The sequence below is a fragment of the Brienomyrus brachyistius genome, chromosome 9 (assembly GCF_023856365.1).
Source record: "Brienomyrus brachyistius isolate T26 chromosome 9, BBRACH_0.4, whole genome shotgun sequence".
Taxonomy (NCBI): domain Eukaryota; kingdom Metazoa; phylum Chordata; class Actinopteri; order Osteoglossiformes; family Mormyridae; genus Brienomyrus; species Brienomyrus brachyistius.
In genome coordinates, this window is record NC_064541.1 from 14,405,544 (window position 1) to 14,425,643 (window position 20,100).

Genomic DNA, 20,100 nt, shown 5'->3' on the forward strand with positions numbered 1-20,100 from the left:
GGCTGGGAGGCACTGGGGTGGCTGCAGGGGAGCAGCATCTGAAGAGGAGAAGCGCTGGCCGTCGTGTTCCTTCTACTAAGGATGCAAAATGTACATATTAAATAATTTTAATGCTTATGATTCATATAGAGTACAGCCTTAAGCAGTCAAAGGAAATGGTTAAAACTGTTTGTCCAGGCAGGAAGTGTGTGTTTGCTCCAGAGGAAATAACACAATGTAACATTAGAACATACGTAAATTGACAGTAGCACAGTAAATATAACAAGGCTTTCTTCTGTTCCCCCAAAAATGACTGATATCTTGCTGGATGGCTAGATGAATGCTGCTTCAGTTGCCAAACCTCTCATCAGGGGCAGCCCAGCCATTCCATGTATTCGCTAAATTTCACTACCGGCTCACTTTATTAGCTGAATTAATTAAATGACTGAATGAAGTATTGACTGGCCTAACATGTTGTGTTAGTGTTCTAGTCAAAAGGTGCGTGGAAATATCGGACGGTCGCTGCAAATGTTGGGGTGACTTAGGAGAGGTATTGAAACGGCCAAACTGACACACTATGACAGACAGTATGTCATCGTTTTATACCAACATGAAGATCATTTAAACATCAGTTTCTTAGTATTAAGCTTTTTCACAATACGCTGACTAATTCTGGGAACTGGAAATCACAGTTGCATTTCATAATAGCCTTTGGTCTAATTTTTGATCCGATTTTGGGGGGGTGTCACCCCGCCCCCCACATTAACTGACTTACATCGTGGGTCCGTGCCCATGTGACCGGGTGCAGTTTGGACTCAACTAAGGTGGTTCGAGGAAACAGAGTCATAGGCAGCCACTTCCTCCATCAGCCATGTGACCCATGATCATGTGACCTAAGTGGTTTAATAAAGCAACTAGTTGTTTCTTTGTAGAATCCTACATGAATACACAGTGCACATTATTTTCAAATGTTCCAGTTATTATTAATGGGATTTATCGCTGCTTCCTTCAGATTAAAATGGCCACGTACATTCCTCCTCCATTGTCCTCATTGGAACCTGCCTGTCTTCGTCACAGTGGTCAGATCTACTCTGCCAGGACTCTGCTAAAATCCACCACAGTCGGTACATCTGGGCCGCTGATCGTGCTGCGGAAACAGCAGCCCTCGTCTGGACGTGCTAGCAAAGAATCGCTAGCTTTACACACTGCCAGGTCCTCAGGGGCAGCTGACCTTTGAGGGTTGGTGGGGTCAACCTTAACCACTGGGGAGTTTCTAGCTATTGAAAAGGAAAATGTCAGGGGGCTAAGTGAAGTTTAACTGGAGCTCGATAATTTTGTTTTTGAAGGAAGATTGGCATTGGGGCTGAAATACTCAGGGCAGGCTTAAAATACTCGGGGCTGTACCCCAGAGTGATCGGACCTAACGACGTCCATGCTTAATCGTTTGTTCCAACTGTGGAGAGGAATCTTCAACAAACATCTCCCTTGACAACAAGGCAGGTACAACAACTGGAAAATGACTGCATATCGTATAATAGCACATTATTCATGAACTAATGTTTATCAGTTCTCTCACATACCACCCACGCCCAGGTCCATATTAAATTCCTCCGATGCCAAATGACACAGATAAGTGCCACTTGGCATGACCAGATGAGCTATTCACAGGCCTCATACAGAGGCTCCTGCTGTCCACTGCCCGAACTTGATTTTTTAGTTATGTAGACAGTAGTGTCTTCATTCAGTGCCCCTTTCAGAACATGAACTCTAATCAGAGGCGGTGAGAGAGTGTGTCTGTCTGGAGGTGCCCATGCTTCTGGGCATCATGGAGATGTTCTCTACTCTCCTGCCTTTTTGCTCTCGACTTTTCTACCGTTCTCCTGTTCCCCTTCCCTCTTCTCCCCTGCTCCTGGGTCTCTTTACCCCATGATGCTTCTCCTCCCTTGGGATTTATTTAGGGATCAATGGATCCAAATTAAATATTGCGGGGTACTGTACATGCCCCCCCAGTTCCTGTGCGCATCCATTTGTCTCATGGGGAGCAAGATAGGATAACCGAAAAGAGATTTGCCCCATGGCTATGAATCACTATTCTTTTTCTCGGCGCCCCCCTCCCCTTCCTCCCACTTTGCCCCTGTTCTTCACGGGCCCCCGACAGATTACTGAGGGCAGGTCAGGCTCTGGTTTGTGTGGAGGTTCGACATTCTGCAGGTGCCGACTCATAAGGTGGGCCGGCTGTGGCAGGGTTATAAGAGCGGGTCACGCCGGATGATAGGGCAGCACAGACCCTCAGACGTGAAGAACTCCCCACCCAGAGGAAGCCCGAAGCAGCCACCCGGCGTCACGATGAGCCACAGCCCAGAGAGGATCTCTTCCTACCGCCGTCACTTTGAGGATACCGGCGCCTCCTATGAGGTGCGCGTATCCAGCCCGTCCCCCACCCGGCGGGACACTCGCCAGCGCTCCCCCAGCTTCACCCGCGCTGCTTCAGCCAGCCTGAGAGCCCAGGCTGTGGGCAAGAGAACGTTCTCTAGCTCCATCAGGCTCCGCCCAGTCAGGTAGGCTCCGCCCTCACAGCCAGTTCGCAGCACACGGGTAAAAGAACGCACCTGTTTTCATGGCTCCTTAATGAGGGGTGCAAGGTACGCTTCTCCAATACGAGCATTTAATGCAAATTTAGGTTTCACTTGCTGATAATATTTATTTGCAATAAATTATAATTATGACTACGATTATCACATAGACTACGATACGTAACTTTAAATATTCTAATCTTAACTAAATACAGCGACGTAAAATCAGAACGGCGGATCATTTATTTCTTAAATAGACTATGGCGTAACTTCTTATCTTGACTTGTATTAACATTTAAGTAAATACAATTTTCAGTATAACTACATTTTTTAAATCCCAGGTTTATTTTACCTGTCGCAGCACGTAAAGCGTAACACGCAGTGCCGTTGCAGCTCAGGCATGGGCGCGATCTGCATGGGGGTCGGTACAGCGCCGGCCCTAGACCTGGAGGTGGCTGCCGCCGAGAACCAGCAGTTCCTCAGCACACGCGGCAGTGAGCGCCAGGAGATGGTCGTGCTGAATGACAGACTGGCTCTCTACATAGAGAAGGCAAGGCTGCACTAAACATCGGTCTGGTGTACGGAACAGCCCAAAAACAAATAAGCAAAACACTGTGTTTGGGTCCTGGGTACACTTCGTTTACATTTATGCTTTAAATGTGGCCTTTCCACAAAACCTGTTTGATCCTGCCTGCCCAGAGGAAACCGTACAGTATGCCGTTACCCAGGGTCACCATCTGAAGATGACTCACGCTTACAGGTACATTTCACGAAGTCCTCGCTAATCTGGGTTTCCGTTTCTTTAAAAAAAAAAAAAAAAGGTTCGATCCCTGGAGCAGCAGAACCGTCTGCTGGAGACCGAGATTGAAAGTCTACAGAACCGGGTCGTGAAGCCAACCGGACTGCGTAGGTTGTATGAGGAACAGCTGAAGGAGATGCAGAGAACGGCAGATCAGATGAAAATGCAAAGGGTGGGACATTTGGACAGCTGGGGACAGCACTTTCAATTCCAGCTCTTTCTTCACTGACACTGAAATTCAGAAAAGGACAACATTTGCACTCATTATGATGAATGTCAGCTGGTGGTAACAATTAGACCTGCTTGTTGCGTGTATATGAGTGACATTTATATTTAGTAAGCCTAATTTATAAATACACTTATTTCTAAGACAACCCATATAGAAGTATAGACCATCCATCCATCTCCACTCTCTTACAAAATAAGGATAAAAATTTGTACCTTTGCTTGTCATTGGGGCTGTACCCTCAAGGGTCTTCCAATTGTACCCTTAGCTGAATATAATTGTACCTTTTAAGGTACAGAAATGGACTCTGAGGAACATTTCTCTACCATTAATGGTACATTAATGCTGTTTGTACCTTTGGAATGTTCCCCAGAGTCCATTTCCGTACCTTAAAAGGTACAATTACAAGGGTACAAGCAGTGACAAGAAAAGGTACAAATTTGTAGTTTTTTTTCTGAGATTGCAGACTGCTTCTCTGACGGTGAAAATTTGCCGCGTAAACCTCAATAGGCGATTTAATGGTTTGCTGGTGGCTGCCTAGGGATAGCGACACAAACTCCAGCTCTAAACTTGTTCTTTCGTGTCTTCAGGACATGGCCATTGTCCAAAAGGAGGCTGTGGCCGGAGAGCTTCAGGCGCTAAAACTGAAATATGAGGAAGTGGTGGAGCTGAGAAAGAAGGCTGAGCTGGAAATCGAAGCTTTCCGCCCGGTAAAGAGTAAAACGCGACCGGATAGCCCTAACCTCCTGTGGTACAAACGCTTCTGTGACTTAATGTTACCTTGTAACCACCAGGATGTCGATGCTGCCACCTCTGCACGCATTGCCCTGGAGAAACAGCTGGAAAACTTGGAGGTGGAACTTGAGTTTCTGCAGAGGGTTCACAAGGAGGTGAGTGGGTGTTGAGTTTCGTGGTTTTATTAAGGGGTGTTATTATTGGAGAGGTGCGTGATGCATGTTTTTTTGCATTCAGGAAATCGAGGAGCTGATGAAGCAGATCTATGGCATCAGCGCCGTAGTTGGGGTGGAATTCAGTCTTCCGGATCTCACCGCCGCACTCAAGCAAATTCAACAGCAATATGATGATATGGCAGCCAAGAGCTTGCAGGTGAATAAATTCACATTACAGCCAAAACTCGCCTGATTGCCCGCAGACCAGATCTCAAAATGCACTAGAATGGATTGCAAATGCTTATCTTATTGTGTCATAAGTGTGGCGGATCTACCTCTTGTTTGAAAATTTCCTAACATGGTCTCTAAAACATCCATCCACCGAATGCCTCATATTTGTTTCATTCCTAGGCTATGTATATAATTTTTTTCCTTTTATAGGAAATGGACACGTGGTACAAAACAAAATTTGATGACCTAAGCCAAGCATCCACGAGGCATGTGGACACCATGCGGAACAACAGGCAGGAAATAGTGGGAGCAAAGAAAGACGTATGTTAATTTAACGTTATTTTATATCTATTACCACTGGAGCCTTCCTAAACACGTTTTAACCCCCCCGTCGGATTGTTTCTGCAGATTCAGAGCAAAGACCGCGACTTGGAGGCCCTGAAGTCCAAGCGCGATGCCCTGGAGGTGCAGATCCGGGAGGCGCAGGAGAGACACCGGAAGGAGCTGGAGGAGCTGCAGGTGACAGGATGCCACCACAGCGGCCCGCAAAGTCGTGCTGGTTTAGCAGGATTGCTTAAGCAGGGATGCATTTTCTGTTCATTTCAAGAAGGTTTTTTTTGCACCAAATGAAACTGCTGCCCCTGGTCATTTAACAGGCAAGAATTGAGAGTCTACAAATGGAGGTGAAATCAACCAAGGAGAAGATAGCATCACACCTCCGTGAATACCAGGATCTGCTCAACATGAAAATGGCTCTCGAGATTGAAATCACCACCTACAGGTACATTTCTGGGGATAGATATCGCTTTAAGGGGACCGTATAACGTATAACGCTTCATGGGTGTTCCTCTTTCCTTTAGTGTGTTATATGGCTTTTTGCGCCTGTAAACAGTCTGCAAAGTCTTAAGGCCCCAAGCACATGACAAAGGGAGGGACTGTGCTGAAATCGAGGCACTTCTTTGCAGGAAGCTGATCGAAGGGGAGGACTCCCGGCTGAGCGGAATGGTGCAGGGCATGTCCCTAGTCAGCAGGGACCTCGGTGCCATGGGTAGAGGGCTGAGCTATCAGGAAGCCGGCGCATCTTACTCCAAAGAGCAGGCAGTGGAGATGACTGAGAGAAAGACCATGCTCATCAGGTAAAGTCAGCCTTTTAAATGCAGTGGGGGGGGCATGATGGGATGAGGCAGACTCTGTTATTAAAATGTAACAGAGTGTCATTTCACTGCCAAGGTCTGACTCAAAGGTTTCATGTGAAAATTCAAGATTCCCAATAAGTAACTAAAATGGCAAATTGGCAAGGGCTTCAACTGAAGGAGGGAGCGCAGGGGCGCCGTTCGCAGCTGAAAGCTGATTGGCTGCCGCACTGCCCCTCCCCCGTAACTCACCGCTTCGGAATGTATCATTGGTTAATAATAAGCTTGGCCCCTCTGCATGAACCTTATAAAATCCTGAATCGCCCCCAGCGAAGTAGATATTTTACAACGGACTATATCTCCACTCAGAACAGTTAAGACAGAAGACGACTCCATCCAGAGCGACATGCATGAGCGGACCATCACCATTTCCGGGGCGGCTGATGACAGCGAGGAGGAGTAGGGCTGCCATGCGCTCACGACCGCCCGTCGGCTGGCTCCTGAGCTTACCGCTGACACCCCAACCCCAACCCTCAGCACAGACCTAGCAGGACTCATGTGCCAAGCAGCTACTGTCCAAATCATAGACCCTGCATCGCTTTTCTCAGATTAACCGGCACATGTCTTACGCTTTACTTCATGAAACAAATAAAGTTTTGAGCAGATTGCATGCCTGCCGGTCTCCATCCCCTCTTTTTCTAGGAATGAGCTGGTTTACACCCCTTAGATCTCTTCAGATGTATCACCCATGTAAAATAATCAAAGAAAATGCTCAGAGCAGTTTATCTGCATGGTAAATGTCTACATTAGAACATATATGCAAGTTAACAGTAACACAATAAAATAATGAGAATCTATCTGTTCCCCAATTAGGTTTTGAAAAGCTGCCATGCTCAGCTAACCTGAAACACTTTAACAGATGGGAAATCATAATTTTACACGGACAGAAATATTATTTAAGAATCACTCTCTTTGACTGCCTAAGATTTTGCACTGTACATTACATAGATCCTCTTAGATGAGTACAAGAAATACATTCTGTCGCATGACTGTATTAATTTCCTTTAGTTTTTAGGCCATATACTGTCATCCTCATATTCATACATGGAAGTGACTCTGACTACCTAATGCCAAACACCACATGGGACTGACTGTAGTGATTCTCCACTTCAGATAATGATTCTTCTGCTCGTCGCCTCAGTGTGCAAACAGGCCTTCCAGTCATGTCATGGAGGACGTCGGGGCCCCAGTAGCTGTGCTGCACGTGCCGTCGGTCCATTTGGGCCCGAGGTACTGGAGGTTGAGGTGCGAGAAACACCTGAGGCCCCCAGCTGGGGGTGTTTTGCTGTCTCAGACACCCAGAATTGACGTGAAGCTGCTGCTCCCTGTCCCTGTCCCATCCCTGCTCTCACCTCCCCGTCTGCTGCTCCTGGGGACCGGGCGGATCTCCCGTCAAATGCCAGCCGGCGTCGGTGCCCCGATGGGGCGGCCCGGCATAGGGGAAGGTCCCCATAGGCTGGAGAGTGACACCCCCCACCCCATCCTGCATCACCTGCACACTAATCTGCACTGGATCAGCCGCTCAAGCGAAAAGCGCTCCGTCCACAGCGGCTCCATCCCGCCGGATGGTTACCGCGGCAACAGGCCGTGGAGGTGTCCCCATGAAGCAGCCATGCCGGGCGAGCGGTGTCCTGGGAGGATGGGGCTGAGGAGGCCGGGGGAGCGGGCCGCAGGTGTGCCAAGCGCGACACACCTCCCTGCACTGCCGCAGGCACCTGACCCACAGCACGCACACATACCCAGGCATAAAGTTCCCCTTCACTACACAAAATACATAGGTTGAGGTTGTTGTTTGTTTGTTTTCGCAGTTCAAGTGAAAATCCCATCAATAACTGAACTTTTTTCTTGCTAAGTAGCCACACTGTTTTACTGCCAGTTCGATGTCACGAGCATTAGGCTACCCTGCAGTGCCAGTGAACGTTGGCAGGGAAGGGGCCGGTAATGCGGGTGCCCTGCGATTAACAGCTGCCTCGAAGGTTCCAGCCGGTTATGGACGGGGAGGGCTGGACCCCATCTTCGGTGACCCTGCACGCAATAGGAGGCTGGAAGGAGAGACAGGACTGAGGCTGGAATAGCCATCTGGAATACTGGATAGGGACCCCCGCCCTGCCCCATCAGTGAAATCTGTGGGGGACCCCTAAGTCCAGACTGGCACTGTCATGATAAAAAGTACCAATTTGTACCTTTGAGGTACAGTTACTTGTCACTAGGGCTGTACCCTCAAGAATCTGTCAATGGCACCCTATGGTTATAGGTACATGTACCTTTTAGTCTAGGTTAAGGTACAAAAATGAACCCTGGGAAATATTTTGTACCATTGGAGGTACATTAATGTTGTTGGTACCATGGGGAACAAAACTATCCCAGTATGGTAACTCCTTTTTCTGACAGTATATACAGGACCGAGAGCAGACATAAGTCAGTGGCAGTGGTTCCAAATTTCATTCAAGTGGTTTTCTGTTTCATTATCCGTTTTCCATTTTCTCTTATCTGCTGTTCGTTCCCAGTATCCTTCTTATACATTCCAGCAGAGAATTCAGTCAGACTGCTCTCTGAGGCTTAATGAAAGGCCGTGAGTACGTGCAAGGCACCCGGTTAGTTAGACCGCGTTAGACTTCCCCTGATGACAAGCCGACAGTTCGCATGTAAGTGCGGTCTCGTGCGTTTGTGCCGCGTGTGGACAGAAAAAGAAAGACGTGAATGATCCAGGCCGCGTTTGTTTGGGTAACGCGTGTGTGTCGCCTGGAGAGAATCCTGTACGTATTACACCGTCAAGCGAGACATGCAAACTAGGCGGCCATGCAGGTATTACAAGAAGCCTGCGTCACATTAGATATGAGTAGGCTAATTCGTTTAATAATTATATGTTAAATATAGCGAATTAATTAGGAATGCCTAGATGATTTTTATTGATGAATACCACTGGACTACCTGCGACGTTAAGAATTAGTCAACTTAAACGGAATGATTTCACCAAATCCCGTCGAGTTACCGGTAGACGCATGCGCATGTCTTAGAGAAATGCTGAACTATATTTTCAATGTTGCATTAAGGGTGAATACTGTTAAAATGAGACACTCTCTGAACATTTGCTTGCTGGAAAAAAATACTGAATCATTTCAGTGTCCCAATGTGATACAATACTAAATATATCAATCCTCCGTGAGCATTACATAGAAGAGAAAACAAAGTATTACTAAATACATACAGTAACTGCTTGGGTCCCATATTAACTGACTCCCCATATTTTTTTTCTAAATACGGCGCTATTAACAATTTGTATTTCCTCGAAAAATGATGGGATTTAATTCTGTCATATAAGCCATTGAAGGCAATAAAACATTTTCTTTATTAGAACGGAATTAAACAAACAAACAAACAAACAAACAGGAATCGATGGTCATCACAGAATCGCCCGAATGAATCAGAAACGAAAAGAATTAGGCTAGTTCACCGATAGCAGTTAAGAGGAGGTTCTAGTTGATAGTTGCCGAATTTATTGGCCATCATTCCTAATTCTCTCTTATTAAAACGTGACCGGAGATCATTAACCCAAGAGCTGACAGTCCGCTTCTCTAATGAGAACGCGCCGCTGATGAGCATTGATTAATATCTTTGCTGTGCAGTTATTTCAATTTGCTGCTGACCTTCAAGAACGTCGTGTCTTTCCATGTCCTATAATAGGATAAAGAGTTAATATTAATATATGCTGCATGGGCCGACAGTTAATCAATTTAATTAGAGGAGCTGCGAGCCAGGTGGCCTTTCCCCCCCTGAAACCGGGAGCTATCCAGGGTCCTGTCCGCATCACGGTGAGCAACCCAGCCTGACGTTCACCTCCGTCGTTATACACGTGACCAAGTATAAGTAAAACAACAAACAGAAAGACTGATTTTCTGCTACTCGGATTTATAATCTACTAAATAAAACATTACTAACCGAATATGGAAAAAAGGACATCGAACTCAGATGGAGATGTTTGTGTGTCTGATAAATCACATTTTGAGATTCATCCCTGCAGGTCAAAAGTATTAAATTCACATAATTATGATTAACCAAATTAAACAGAAAACCCGCAAGGATCGAACAAAATCGAATAAACCAGATGACATTAAATAAAACAGGTTAGTTTTAAAGGTAATGAGAATTTCATATTTTGTCGTAAACGTGCTTGCGATATATAAGCTTATATAATATAAAAATAAAAAATAAGTTTCGAAACAACGCAGCACCTATTTACAGCAAATTCAGTTTAGAAAGAAGCATCTACTTTGCTGTAAATGCACCGAGCTTATTCGGTATGAACAGAAATTCTGTAAAATACTTGACTTGGTAAAAGTTTAAAACTGTGTACCGCTTCAGAAATATGATTTTCTTAGATAATGATATTGTTACGTTAGATAGCAGTCAATTTTCTAAAGACAATTAACCAAATATTATATGTTTGCATTAACCAAGGGCGAGTTTTAAAACAAATCCATATGCAAGCCACAAGTAATCGAACGAACAAATTAACAGACAAATAATACTACTATTCTTGCTGGTGCTACTATACCAATAATACTGGTGATGATGATGATCATGATGATGACAGTAAGAACAACAATAATATAAAAGCTTATAACCAAATCAGTAAAATTACGCAACTGTGAAACATTTTGATTAGTTGGTTTGTCATTAGTTACATATCAATATAAAAACAGAATATGCCCCTCGAAATGCAAAATATGCATAAAGTAATACGCACATGCAACATTCCGCATGCAACAACCGCGTTTCCGTCCAGCAAATCCTGTTCTACTTCATCCCTTTTTCTGACATACATGAAGTACTGTATCGTTTTGAGTTCACCTACGACAGGAACAAATCGCATTAGCTCAGCAAATTCCAACAAATATAGTAGTACTGTATTTACATAATTAATTATATACAATGTGTGCATATATATATAAAAACACATAAATGTTCTAAATATTGTATTCGGTACACATTGACATATGCTAAATAAACCTCAATAACGTGTCGCCATAATTATTCATGATATTGTTATAGTAATACTTCTATTATTTTTATACTTAGGTAGTAAGTAATAAATATTATTTACATATAAATACACATATTCGAACTCAGTGGTGCTGTGGAGTAATTTCCCATAATCGACTAGGTTAAGGCTAGAGCATCCCGACGTTGTGTGCTGTGAAACCTGAGAACTTCCGCCATTCTATGCATATGGTTTAAGTGCTTTAATACCAATTAGGGCCGGCTGACACAGAGCGCCATTCATGTGAAGCCCTCCCGGAATGCATTTGCCTAGAAATGAACTTCACAAATGGAGTCCACGCTAAATGCGCTCGACAGCAGAGAGAATCGAATAGACCCGGGGCTCATTCTGAAGCGCTCGAGTGAAAAAAGGTATGAATTTATAAGGTACACCGAAACATTTCAATTCAGACGAGCTTACTCCCCTTTATCCCAGCTTTTTCAACCGAAACAAGTGAGTTAAAGTTAGGGAAATTCAGTTCAAAAGGCAAAGCTAACTTTGTTCAGACTTTGAATACTGAAACGGAGCACCCTTTTTCGGAGGGACGCATTTAAAAATGAGAGCACGCATGAACAGCATCGAATCAGTTGCCACTTATACTGCCACATTCTAATGCGATTTTGAATATTAGTCTGGGTTAAAATCCCAATCATGTCATCTGGTGGGACTCCCATACAAGCACAATTACTATTGAAAGGAGCCAGTAATGTCCCACCCGCGCGCGCTATCCGCGCTGCAGCTGGTCTGCGCTTTATGGGCACAGCGCTTTCCAGCATTTAGAAACATGCGCGTTACCAGTTTACGTGTTTTATTTCGCGGTTTGAGATTCTTATATCTACCGGTGCGGCACTTGCACGGCACTGACTGCAAGATAAATACGATTCAAGAAAGGGCGGAATTGCGATTTTTTTAAACACATTGATCAGTATACCCAGTCATTTATTAGCTTACTGTGATCGAGGCGTCTTTGGGGTTTCGTCTTAAAATACATAACCAAATGCTGTCATTTTAAAAGTAGCTTATTCGGTTTATTCTGTGTATTGATTTTTACACAGATAAAAATTGTAGGTCTATTTTTAATAATAACAGGTGGTATAACTGAAAGTTTAAAACGTTTTAATAAGTTTTAATACGCTTAATAAGCTTTGGTTAGTAGCCTATAATAGAGTTTGTTTTCCCTGGACCTCGGTGGCTTTTTACACACACTGAGGCAGACACAGAAGGTGTTGAATCTTTGACGCTCCTGGGCTTTTTGGCGCTCTGAATAGGATCCCCGGTGAGACATTGGAACATGCAACTGTGATGCTTTGCAGACCGGTTGTTCCTCCGCGTTTAAGACTCACTATGTGGCAACCTGTTAAATCAAAACCTGCATTAAGCCCGGATTGTAAAGCCAAGCCCTGACCGCTCGATGCTTCGGCTCCAAGAGGTGAAATGACTCCTCTGAAAGTTTCAGCCCCATGTTAGATACTTCAATGAAGCTTTTCTCAAGAGCGGGGAAGTCTATTTAAAGAGTGGTGGAATGTTTTGATTGAGACTACAATATTGTTCTTAAATAAAGCGGCGACCATGTAATTAATGTGTCTTTTTAAAGGGGGACAAAGCCGTCCTTCAAGCTATTTAATTTCATTTAATTTTCCATCCCATTGGTTCCGAACACTGCGTTCACTTTTAACACCCAGCCTTTGACTCTGCCCTGTGCGCCATTGCGCGCATTAGTTGGGTTGCACCCCTGCTTTTCGGACTGAGGCAACTATAAAGGGGAATGTCTTCCTTCTCTCTTTTGTTAAGAATTTATTTCACTTGGAGAACTTCAACTTTGAGCCACAGGATAAGAATAAGAATCGGCTGGCTGGTGTGAGCGCTTTGGAGGCTGGACTTGCTATTCTCGGGCGGATGGGAACCAGTCACAAATGGCAACATTAATAAATAACCCTCCGCACAGCCGGCCTTTACAAGCACCTATTGATAAAATTGTTCGCGTGTCGTTCACGCTCATTGACTCATTAAGCGGGGAAATGCAGCGCTCCTAGAATGGAGCAGTGGGGTACCTTTGCACAGGGCATGGTTCGCCTTACCGCCTCCAATAACAGCTCAGCGCTCTTCTCGGAGTCTCTAGGGCAGGGGTTAGCAGGACATGTTCATGGTTTGAATTTATCGCCCACAATTTTGTGTTTTTCTCCGTCCTCTGTTGTGGCTTTCAGATGGATGACCAAAGGGGTCATACATAGTTTTATAACCCGCGTCACAAATCCACGGGTAAATCCATTCCCCAAGTTTGAAACATCCAGCTTTCACGTTCACACTGTCTCCCAGTATAAAGTGAGATCAAATGTAACGAATGAATTAAGGCACTTGGTAATTAAGTAAACGGACAGATATTGCATGGAACAGTAAACTAGCCTGATTTTAGCAGGATGAATATACTTACAATACACGCCGGCATTATATATTGATATAATTACATTACTGTGATATTAGTACACAATACTACAGCATATAATTTTGAGCAGTAAAAATGTAAGTCCAAATACTTCATCACGACAGGCAAACAAAACGGATATAATTAAAAAATAATCCGACACCACACATAACACCGGTGCCGGCATATGCAAAATCGAGTTAATGTTTTCTAATATTTATACCGTTAAAAGTTAGTATTGGCGAAACATATTGTTTGCAAATATCTATGAATATCACATGACCTAAAACTGTATCGAATGCGTTTTCTATCAAAATGAAAATCGCATTTACTGAAATTCCTAAAGTTTTTAAGAGCATCGGTCGCACAGGTTGTATAAGCTCGGTGCTGTGCTGAGAACGCGCTGAATGACACCATCTTGAAGCCGTGAGCTCGTGACAAGAAAACCAGAAGTGTGAAATGAAATGATGGTGGTTATTTTGAACGCTGTTGCTATTTTTCTGGTGGTTCTCCCGTTGAGTACCTGCCCGATTTCAGCCAGGCACACGCCGGGAGTCAATAGAAGTTAACAAGTCTTCCAAACATTCCCGGCTCTTTGTGAGTCAAAGTAATACAATACAACCAAGGAAAAGGAATAAAGAGCTTTGAAGTATATTAGGGCTAAAAGGATGCAGCCAAGTAGACCTAAAGTAGTCACTGATTTCCAAAAACTGGTTTGTATAGGGACAATAAATAGAGGGAGAATTTATGGAGAAATTATACAGTGGATTTGTCACTTAAAATATCGGAACTGTCTCTGGAACAAAGGTTCATGCTGAGGATTAATGTGCGCCCCAGACCTTTGATTCTCTCCTCTCTTTTCTCTGCCCTTGACAAATTGGATTTTGGGGATGGGAAGGTCGACCGGCCCATTGTCTCCTGCCCGTTTGGAGCAGTTCATTATGCGCCAGGGTGAGGGAAAGTCTCCATGTGACCCGCTCCGAGGGTTCTTCACAGCTGCTAAAAGAGCCAACTCTCTCACCGTACGACTCGCCCTCGTGAATTAATGAACTGAGGAATACCTTGCTGTTCTGTTTGAAAAGCAGGATCACATACGCCACCGCGTCACTTCGCGGGCGGAGATTTGCCCGTCCTCATATTCTTGGCTGAGCTCAGCTCAATCAGTCCCTGCTTGATCTTCCCGGTTCTGATCCCAGTGCACGGTGAGCCAGCCATGCAAGCGACCCGGGTTTCCAGCGTGTTTGCAGACTGCAGCATCCCGGCGGGCCTGCGGATAGGGCCGGTGCCAGGCGCCTTCAAGCTCGGGAAGCACATGTCGGACCGTAAGGACCAGGGCCACAAGAAGAAGGTACGAAAACTACGTCTACTGCAAAAACTCCTTTTTATTTGATTGCTTCTACACAGCCTGGGTCGCACTGTAAAATGTACATTTTAAATGTCATCAATGTTCTCCGAAATGAAATATTTTAGAAAAACTTTGGGTTAGAAAGTTTATTCATCAAATAAAACATTTTTTCATTTATTTCTATTATTGCATTTCAACTTCAGTAATAATTAAACAATGCAAAACTTTGTTAAAATCAGGCCTATAATTAGTATTACTATAATTATAATTATAATTATTATCTGAAGTGCACAGTGACATGATTTCGATTTTTTTTCCCCGTAGACTTCGGAACTCTTTGGGTGGAGTCATTGAGCACTCATGTACAGCAAAAAAAAAAAGAAAAGTTTTTGCGAAATATTAAAAGAAATTGTATCGATCAACGATTAAGCGGGAAAATCCTACGAATTGTTTTTAATCGTAAAACAGACCTGTCACGAGTCATTTTGCGTTCAGTTATTAATTGGTGCGTGCTGTCAGGTTAGAAATAATTGAGCTATATTAGTGAGACAACTTGTCAGTCTGCGCCTTCAGTTAACCGCCCTAATAGGAAAGATCGAGCCGACAGCAACATTTCGTACTCCCTCTCTTTAAAACCCACAACCAACTTCGCGTATTATTCCGCTGAACCATTTCATTTGAAAACAAAAAACAACTTGTGAAAATACAAGATGTGCAACCGCCGGCATGATTATGAAGCAGAATTTCCAAAAACACAACTAAAGTAAAGTCATAGGTTCGCATTAAGACATTAAAATAATGCAATATAACTTGTTTATTCGATTATATGATGTATTTAGTTGTTGTTCCTAGAGGAATCTGGGAGCTGTGCAGCTCCCCTATACCCGCTCCACGTCCCTGATTAATAGCGCTGAATGTCACCCCCGGGGCTGGAAGCTATCGTCAGGTGCATTTGCCGTGTCAAATGTCACGCTTTAATTTTTAATTTGCTTGAACGGTTTAGAGACGCTTTGACACTCATCAAATTCGTTTCTCGTATTAACTCAATTATATGTCGTTTCACTGAATAATAAAAAAAAAGAACAACTATGCCATTTAGGGAAACAAATAAAAGGAACTGTGGAATTACTTCAGAAAGAGTCGATTTACTTTATTACTCAAATAAAACGAAGTGGGATATAAAACTTTATTTTCACGTTAAATTACAGTAGGCTAATTTAAAATCGAAATTTATCAGTGAAAAGAGAACAATGTGTGAAAAATACAAGTCATTTTGAAAAGTGCAACTAAGAGTGAATACTTACCAGTATTAGCAATATCCATCAACGACACACATTTTCGATAATCGGAGAAACGTTTCTGTATTGCGCTCAGTAGTTTCATGAATTGTCCAATGAATGTTTGTAAATCCACACATTATTTCAAACCCTTTAAACGAATAAATTCGTTTTTCTTGCACTCTTCATTTCCCGAAATTTTTATAGATACGTCTACTGAGAGGGGACTTCGTGGACGAATCGGGGTGCGCGGTGGCAGACTGGATTGGGTTAATTCGGGCCGCAAGAAATGTCCAGGAGCAGAACCTCGAGGCTGTCTCGGATTTACCGGGAGGACAGGTAAATTTTTACTCTGAAACCTCAGTTGACCTCTTTGGCAAGGAATGACACTTTTCCACGAAGCTGACAGCGAAATGGCCATCTTTTAACAGATATTTTACCGGGTGCTGAGAGATGTGCACCCCGGCGAGGAGCTCACCGTGTGGTACTCCAACAGTCTGGCCCAGTGGTTTGATATGCCCACAACTGCTACGCCAACCCATGACGAAAAAGGTAGGCGAAAGGATACAGATAATTTAAAGAGGTCTTCCAAAAATGAGCACTAATTTTGCATGCTAGAAAATGCGATTACGTGTTAAACCTATTATATAACCAGGCAAGGGCTTGCAGAAACACCTGGTTTATAAGTCCCCCTGGTCCCAGAGAAAGTGCTTTTAAACCTTGGGCTACGCGAGGATCGTATGAATTGTTTTTAAATGGACGATTAGATCGTTTACTACTCTCAACAAGTGGGTTAATTATACATATAAATCATACCACGGTTTATTGCGTGCATTATCTTGCGGTGTATTATAAATGAAAACGGATTGTAACAGTGGGCCTATATAATTTTCATCGACATTTGCCGACGATATTTAGAAATGTTCGATTAATTCCCTTTTAAAACTTACTTGCGCAAATATGTCAATTCGTATTATTCTACTTAATGAAGGACTTGACCTAACAAGAATGCACTTAACGTCGAAATATTTAGCAAGTAAGGAAACTGGAAATCATTTAATAGCATCTCGTCTTAATTTGTCGTTCACAGTCGTTAATATAGGCTAATACGTGTTTTGAAATATGTGCTTGTTCAATGCTACAAAAATTAAATTAAAATATAAAAATTAAACTAATAAAACAAATATATGCGCATTTTTATCGAACAAAATTAATACATACATATATCCGTTCTCCTCTCTTTTTCTCAATATGTTTTATTCATTTTTCACAATAATTCTATAGCAATAGCTCCAACATAATTGTTGGTACTATTACTAAAAACGGTAAAGTTAAGACTTGTAAACTAATTTCGTATGACTGATATTTCGGGGACTTTGTCCGTGGAGTCTGCCTGCAACAGTGACCTACGCACATCTACAGGCAACAACCACAAATCCGCTCAGCCTTTCGTAGTTTCACAGGCATCATAACGAGAAATATCAGAAATAAACATATATTTTTTCTATTTTTATATGCAGCGATAAAGTATATCCATTTTGTCCCGTAAAGGTATATGTCCTCGTTTAAATATAGATTAATGTTTTCTAGGTGAGTGTAAGCAAATATAAAGGTACTTTGTGAAAATTGGTTAATACGTGTAACTATAATAAAACGCAGATGATAATTCGAAAGATCAAAATATTCGAAGGATCAGCTAAATAAATGAATAAAACACTGTTCTAATAATTACCGCGGCTGCTAATAATAATTCCAGGGGAAAGGGTTAACGAATGTCAAGTCCTTAATATTCATGTATTCAAAACCAAATAAATTCAAAAAGGTGCTATACGGTAAATTAGCTGGCTACACAAGGTATTGTTGTGTAATGAATGCTAACTTTTATGTGGACGTATATTGCCCTGATTTGCGAGGGAGCGCCGTGTGCGTTGCTCCCCGGCCAATGCGCCGCGCTCCTTGACATACGCTTACTATTCTTCCGCGCCAACAGATGGGCACACGCATTGTCCCCCGCGTCTTCCGATTTCAAGCAACAGCTGCTGTCACTTCCACGGGAAAGCACGCAGAGATAGCCCCCATTCAACCTATTGGTTCTGGGCGCCAGATTGGCCTGGCGTTTGCTCTTTTTTTAGGGCAATCATAAACGACAGCCGCATAAAGATTACAAAATCTTTACATCTAAATTATCATTGTCATGTTAACCGGCGTCACGCCAGAGCAAACTGGAGGGGTGTAATACAATAATCATTGTTATTTCGGTGATATAATGACTGATAGCCAATACAATATACATTAGTAAGCAATAACCATAAAACATAAAGACAAAAGCTAATGAACCGGTTTATTATTGTTTTCTCTGTTTTATTACAGGCGAAGAACGTTATATCTGCTGGTACTGCTGGAGAATTTTTAAATACCCCAACACACTTAAAGCACACGTTCACTTCCACTGCGCAGTGAGCAACGGGCGGGGCTTTATAAACAACGAGCACGGCAGGAACTCGGAGAACTACAACAAGTCCCCTAAATCTGGGGACCTTCCCAACGCATCGGCCTCGCCCAGCAGCAGCCATAGCATCGCCAGCTCAGAGGCGGCCAAGCGCAACGTGTCTTCCTCCCCGATTGCAAACAGGGGTGCGGCAGCAAAGAAAACGAGCGTGGAAGAGCAGGACAGGGCCCTGGATATGAGTGTGCCGTCGACGAGGGGCCACGGACACCTCTTCGGACTTCGCGCGGCATCGTCGTCAATGAACATAGGATTTCATGCGGGTGTGCGCTCCGCATTCAAGCCCGCCGGCCTGGCTAAGATCACGTCTGCAGAGGTGTTACGAGAAGAGCCCAACGTGAAAACTAATGGTCTGGGCTTCGGTAAACTTTTAGTAAACAAGTCCCCCCGCTCCCTTTCTGAACCTTTGTCAAGCAGCCAACCTTCCAAGTGCATCCATCCAATAGACTCCACCACGCCGGTAGCACCGTGTACTAATGCCATGCGGGGATTTCCGTTGCTTCCTCACTTTGATGAGTCTTCTGCCTTCAAACACGTGGACAGCCGCCTGCACACCGGGCTCTCCCCTTCACGTTACTCACAGATGTCCCCCGGGTTTCATTTTGAACGGTTTTCCCTCCCCCAGTTTGACGGCACCAAGCCCTACAGCGCAGACTGTAACATCCCCTTAATGCCATTCACCGTATACAACGGAGAGCTGCTGTACAGCTCCCCGTACTATCCGCTCAAATTCCACTTTAGCAATCTCCTCAAATACCCCGAGTCCGTATCGTACTTCGGCGCTCCGACTCTTAACCCTGACCTGAGCTCCATCACTAACATCGACAGGGAGATTGCCATGCACACGCAGCAACTGTCGGAAATCGCTGCTGAAAAGAACAGAGGCAGGCTCGACTCCACGCCCGCCTCGACCCCCGGTCCGGGAAAACCCAAAAAGGGTCACCTCTGTCTTTACTGTGGTAAGCTGTATTCTCGGAAATACGGTCTGAAGATCCACATGAGGACTCACACAGGCTACAAACCACTGAAATGCAAGGTCTGTTTCCGACCTTTCGGCGACCCCAGCAACCTCAACAAGCACATCCGTCTGCACGCAGAGGGCAACACCCCGTACAGGTGTGATTTCTGCGGGAAGGTGCTTGTTCGTCGGCGAGATCTGGAGAGGCACGTCAAATCCAGGCACCCCGGGCAAACGATTAAAAAAACTGAGGACAAAGCGGAAGACATGTTTCAGGAACAGGAACAAAAGAGTGACAACGACAGCGACGTTGATGTGTGCTTTACTGATGATCAAAGCGAGCCAGAATCAGGCAAAAATAACGACCATTAGAGAACTGTACAGTCATACAGTGAAAAGACTAAATACTGCGATCTTATATGATTTATACTTGTATAGATTTCCTTTATTTATCTTTTAAATACACTATATGACAAAATAATGATAATAAAAAACATCGGGCGGCTAATTTCATGCAGAGAACTAAAGGAAATTACCACTGATTAAAAGATATAATTGTTTTCTTTAATCGTGTTTGCAGTTTCCCCAAGTCGACATATCAGCTTCTGCACGGACATTGAAGAATGCGTTGACAGGACTTGATAAATTGTACGTAGAAAG

The 20,100-nt window shown here is 43.8% G+C and overlaps 2 protein-coding genes across 3 annotated transcripts; both read left to right on the forward strand.

Annotated features, from left to right (window-relative positions):
* Positions 1-2,232: 2,232 nt before the first annotated feature.
* zgc:172323 (uncharacterized protein LOC564165 homolog) lies at positions 2,233-6,501 on the forward strand. 2 transcript variants are annotated; one of them, XM_049024219.1, is made up of 11 exons: positions 2,233-2,537; positions 2,946-3,102; positions 3,374-3,523; positions 4,168-4,287; positions 4,372-4,467; positions 4,550-4,684; positions 4,909-5,019; positions 5,107-5,217; positions 5,355-5,479; positions 5,664-5,834; positions 6,201-6,501. In XM_049024219.1, the coding sequence occupies exons 1-11, from the start codon at positions 2,248-2,250 to the stop codon at positions 6,292-6,294; spliced, it is 1,560 nt and encodes a 519-aa protein (XP_048880176.1). In that variant the 5' UTR covers positions 2,233-2,247; the 3' UTR covers positions 6,295-6,501. The 2 variants fall into 2 exon arrangements, with proteins under 2 accessions (XP_048880176.1, XP_048880177.1); XM_049024220.1 differs by having other exon boundaries at positions 6,206-6,501.
* A 558-nt stretch (positions 6,502-7,059) lies between these two features.
* Positions 7,060-19,812, forward strand: prdm13 (PR domain containing 13). Its single transcript, XM_049025518.1, has 5 exons — positions 7,060-7,564; positions 14,440-14,702; positions 16,184-16,315; positions 16,408-16,528; positions 18,347-19,812. Exons 1-5 carry the CDS (start codon positions 7,060-7,062, stop codon positions 19,810-19,812), a joined length of 2,487 nt encoding a protein of 828 aa, XP_048881475.1.
* Positions 19,813-20,100: the final 288 nt, after the last annotated feature.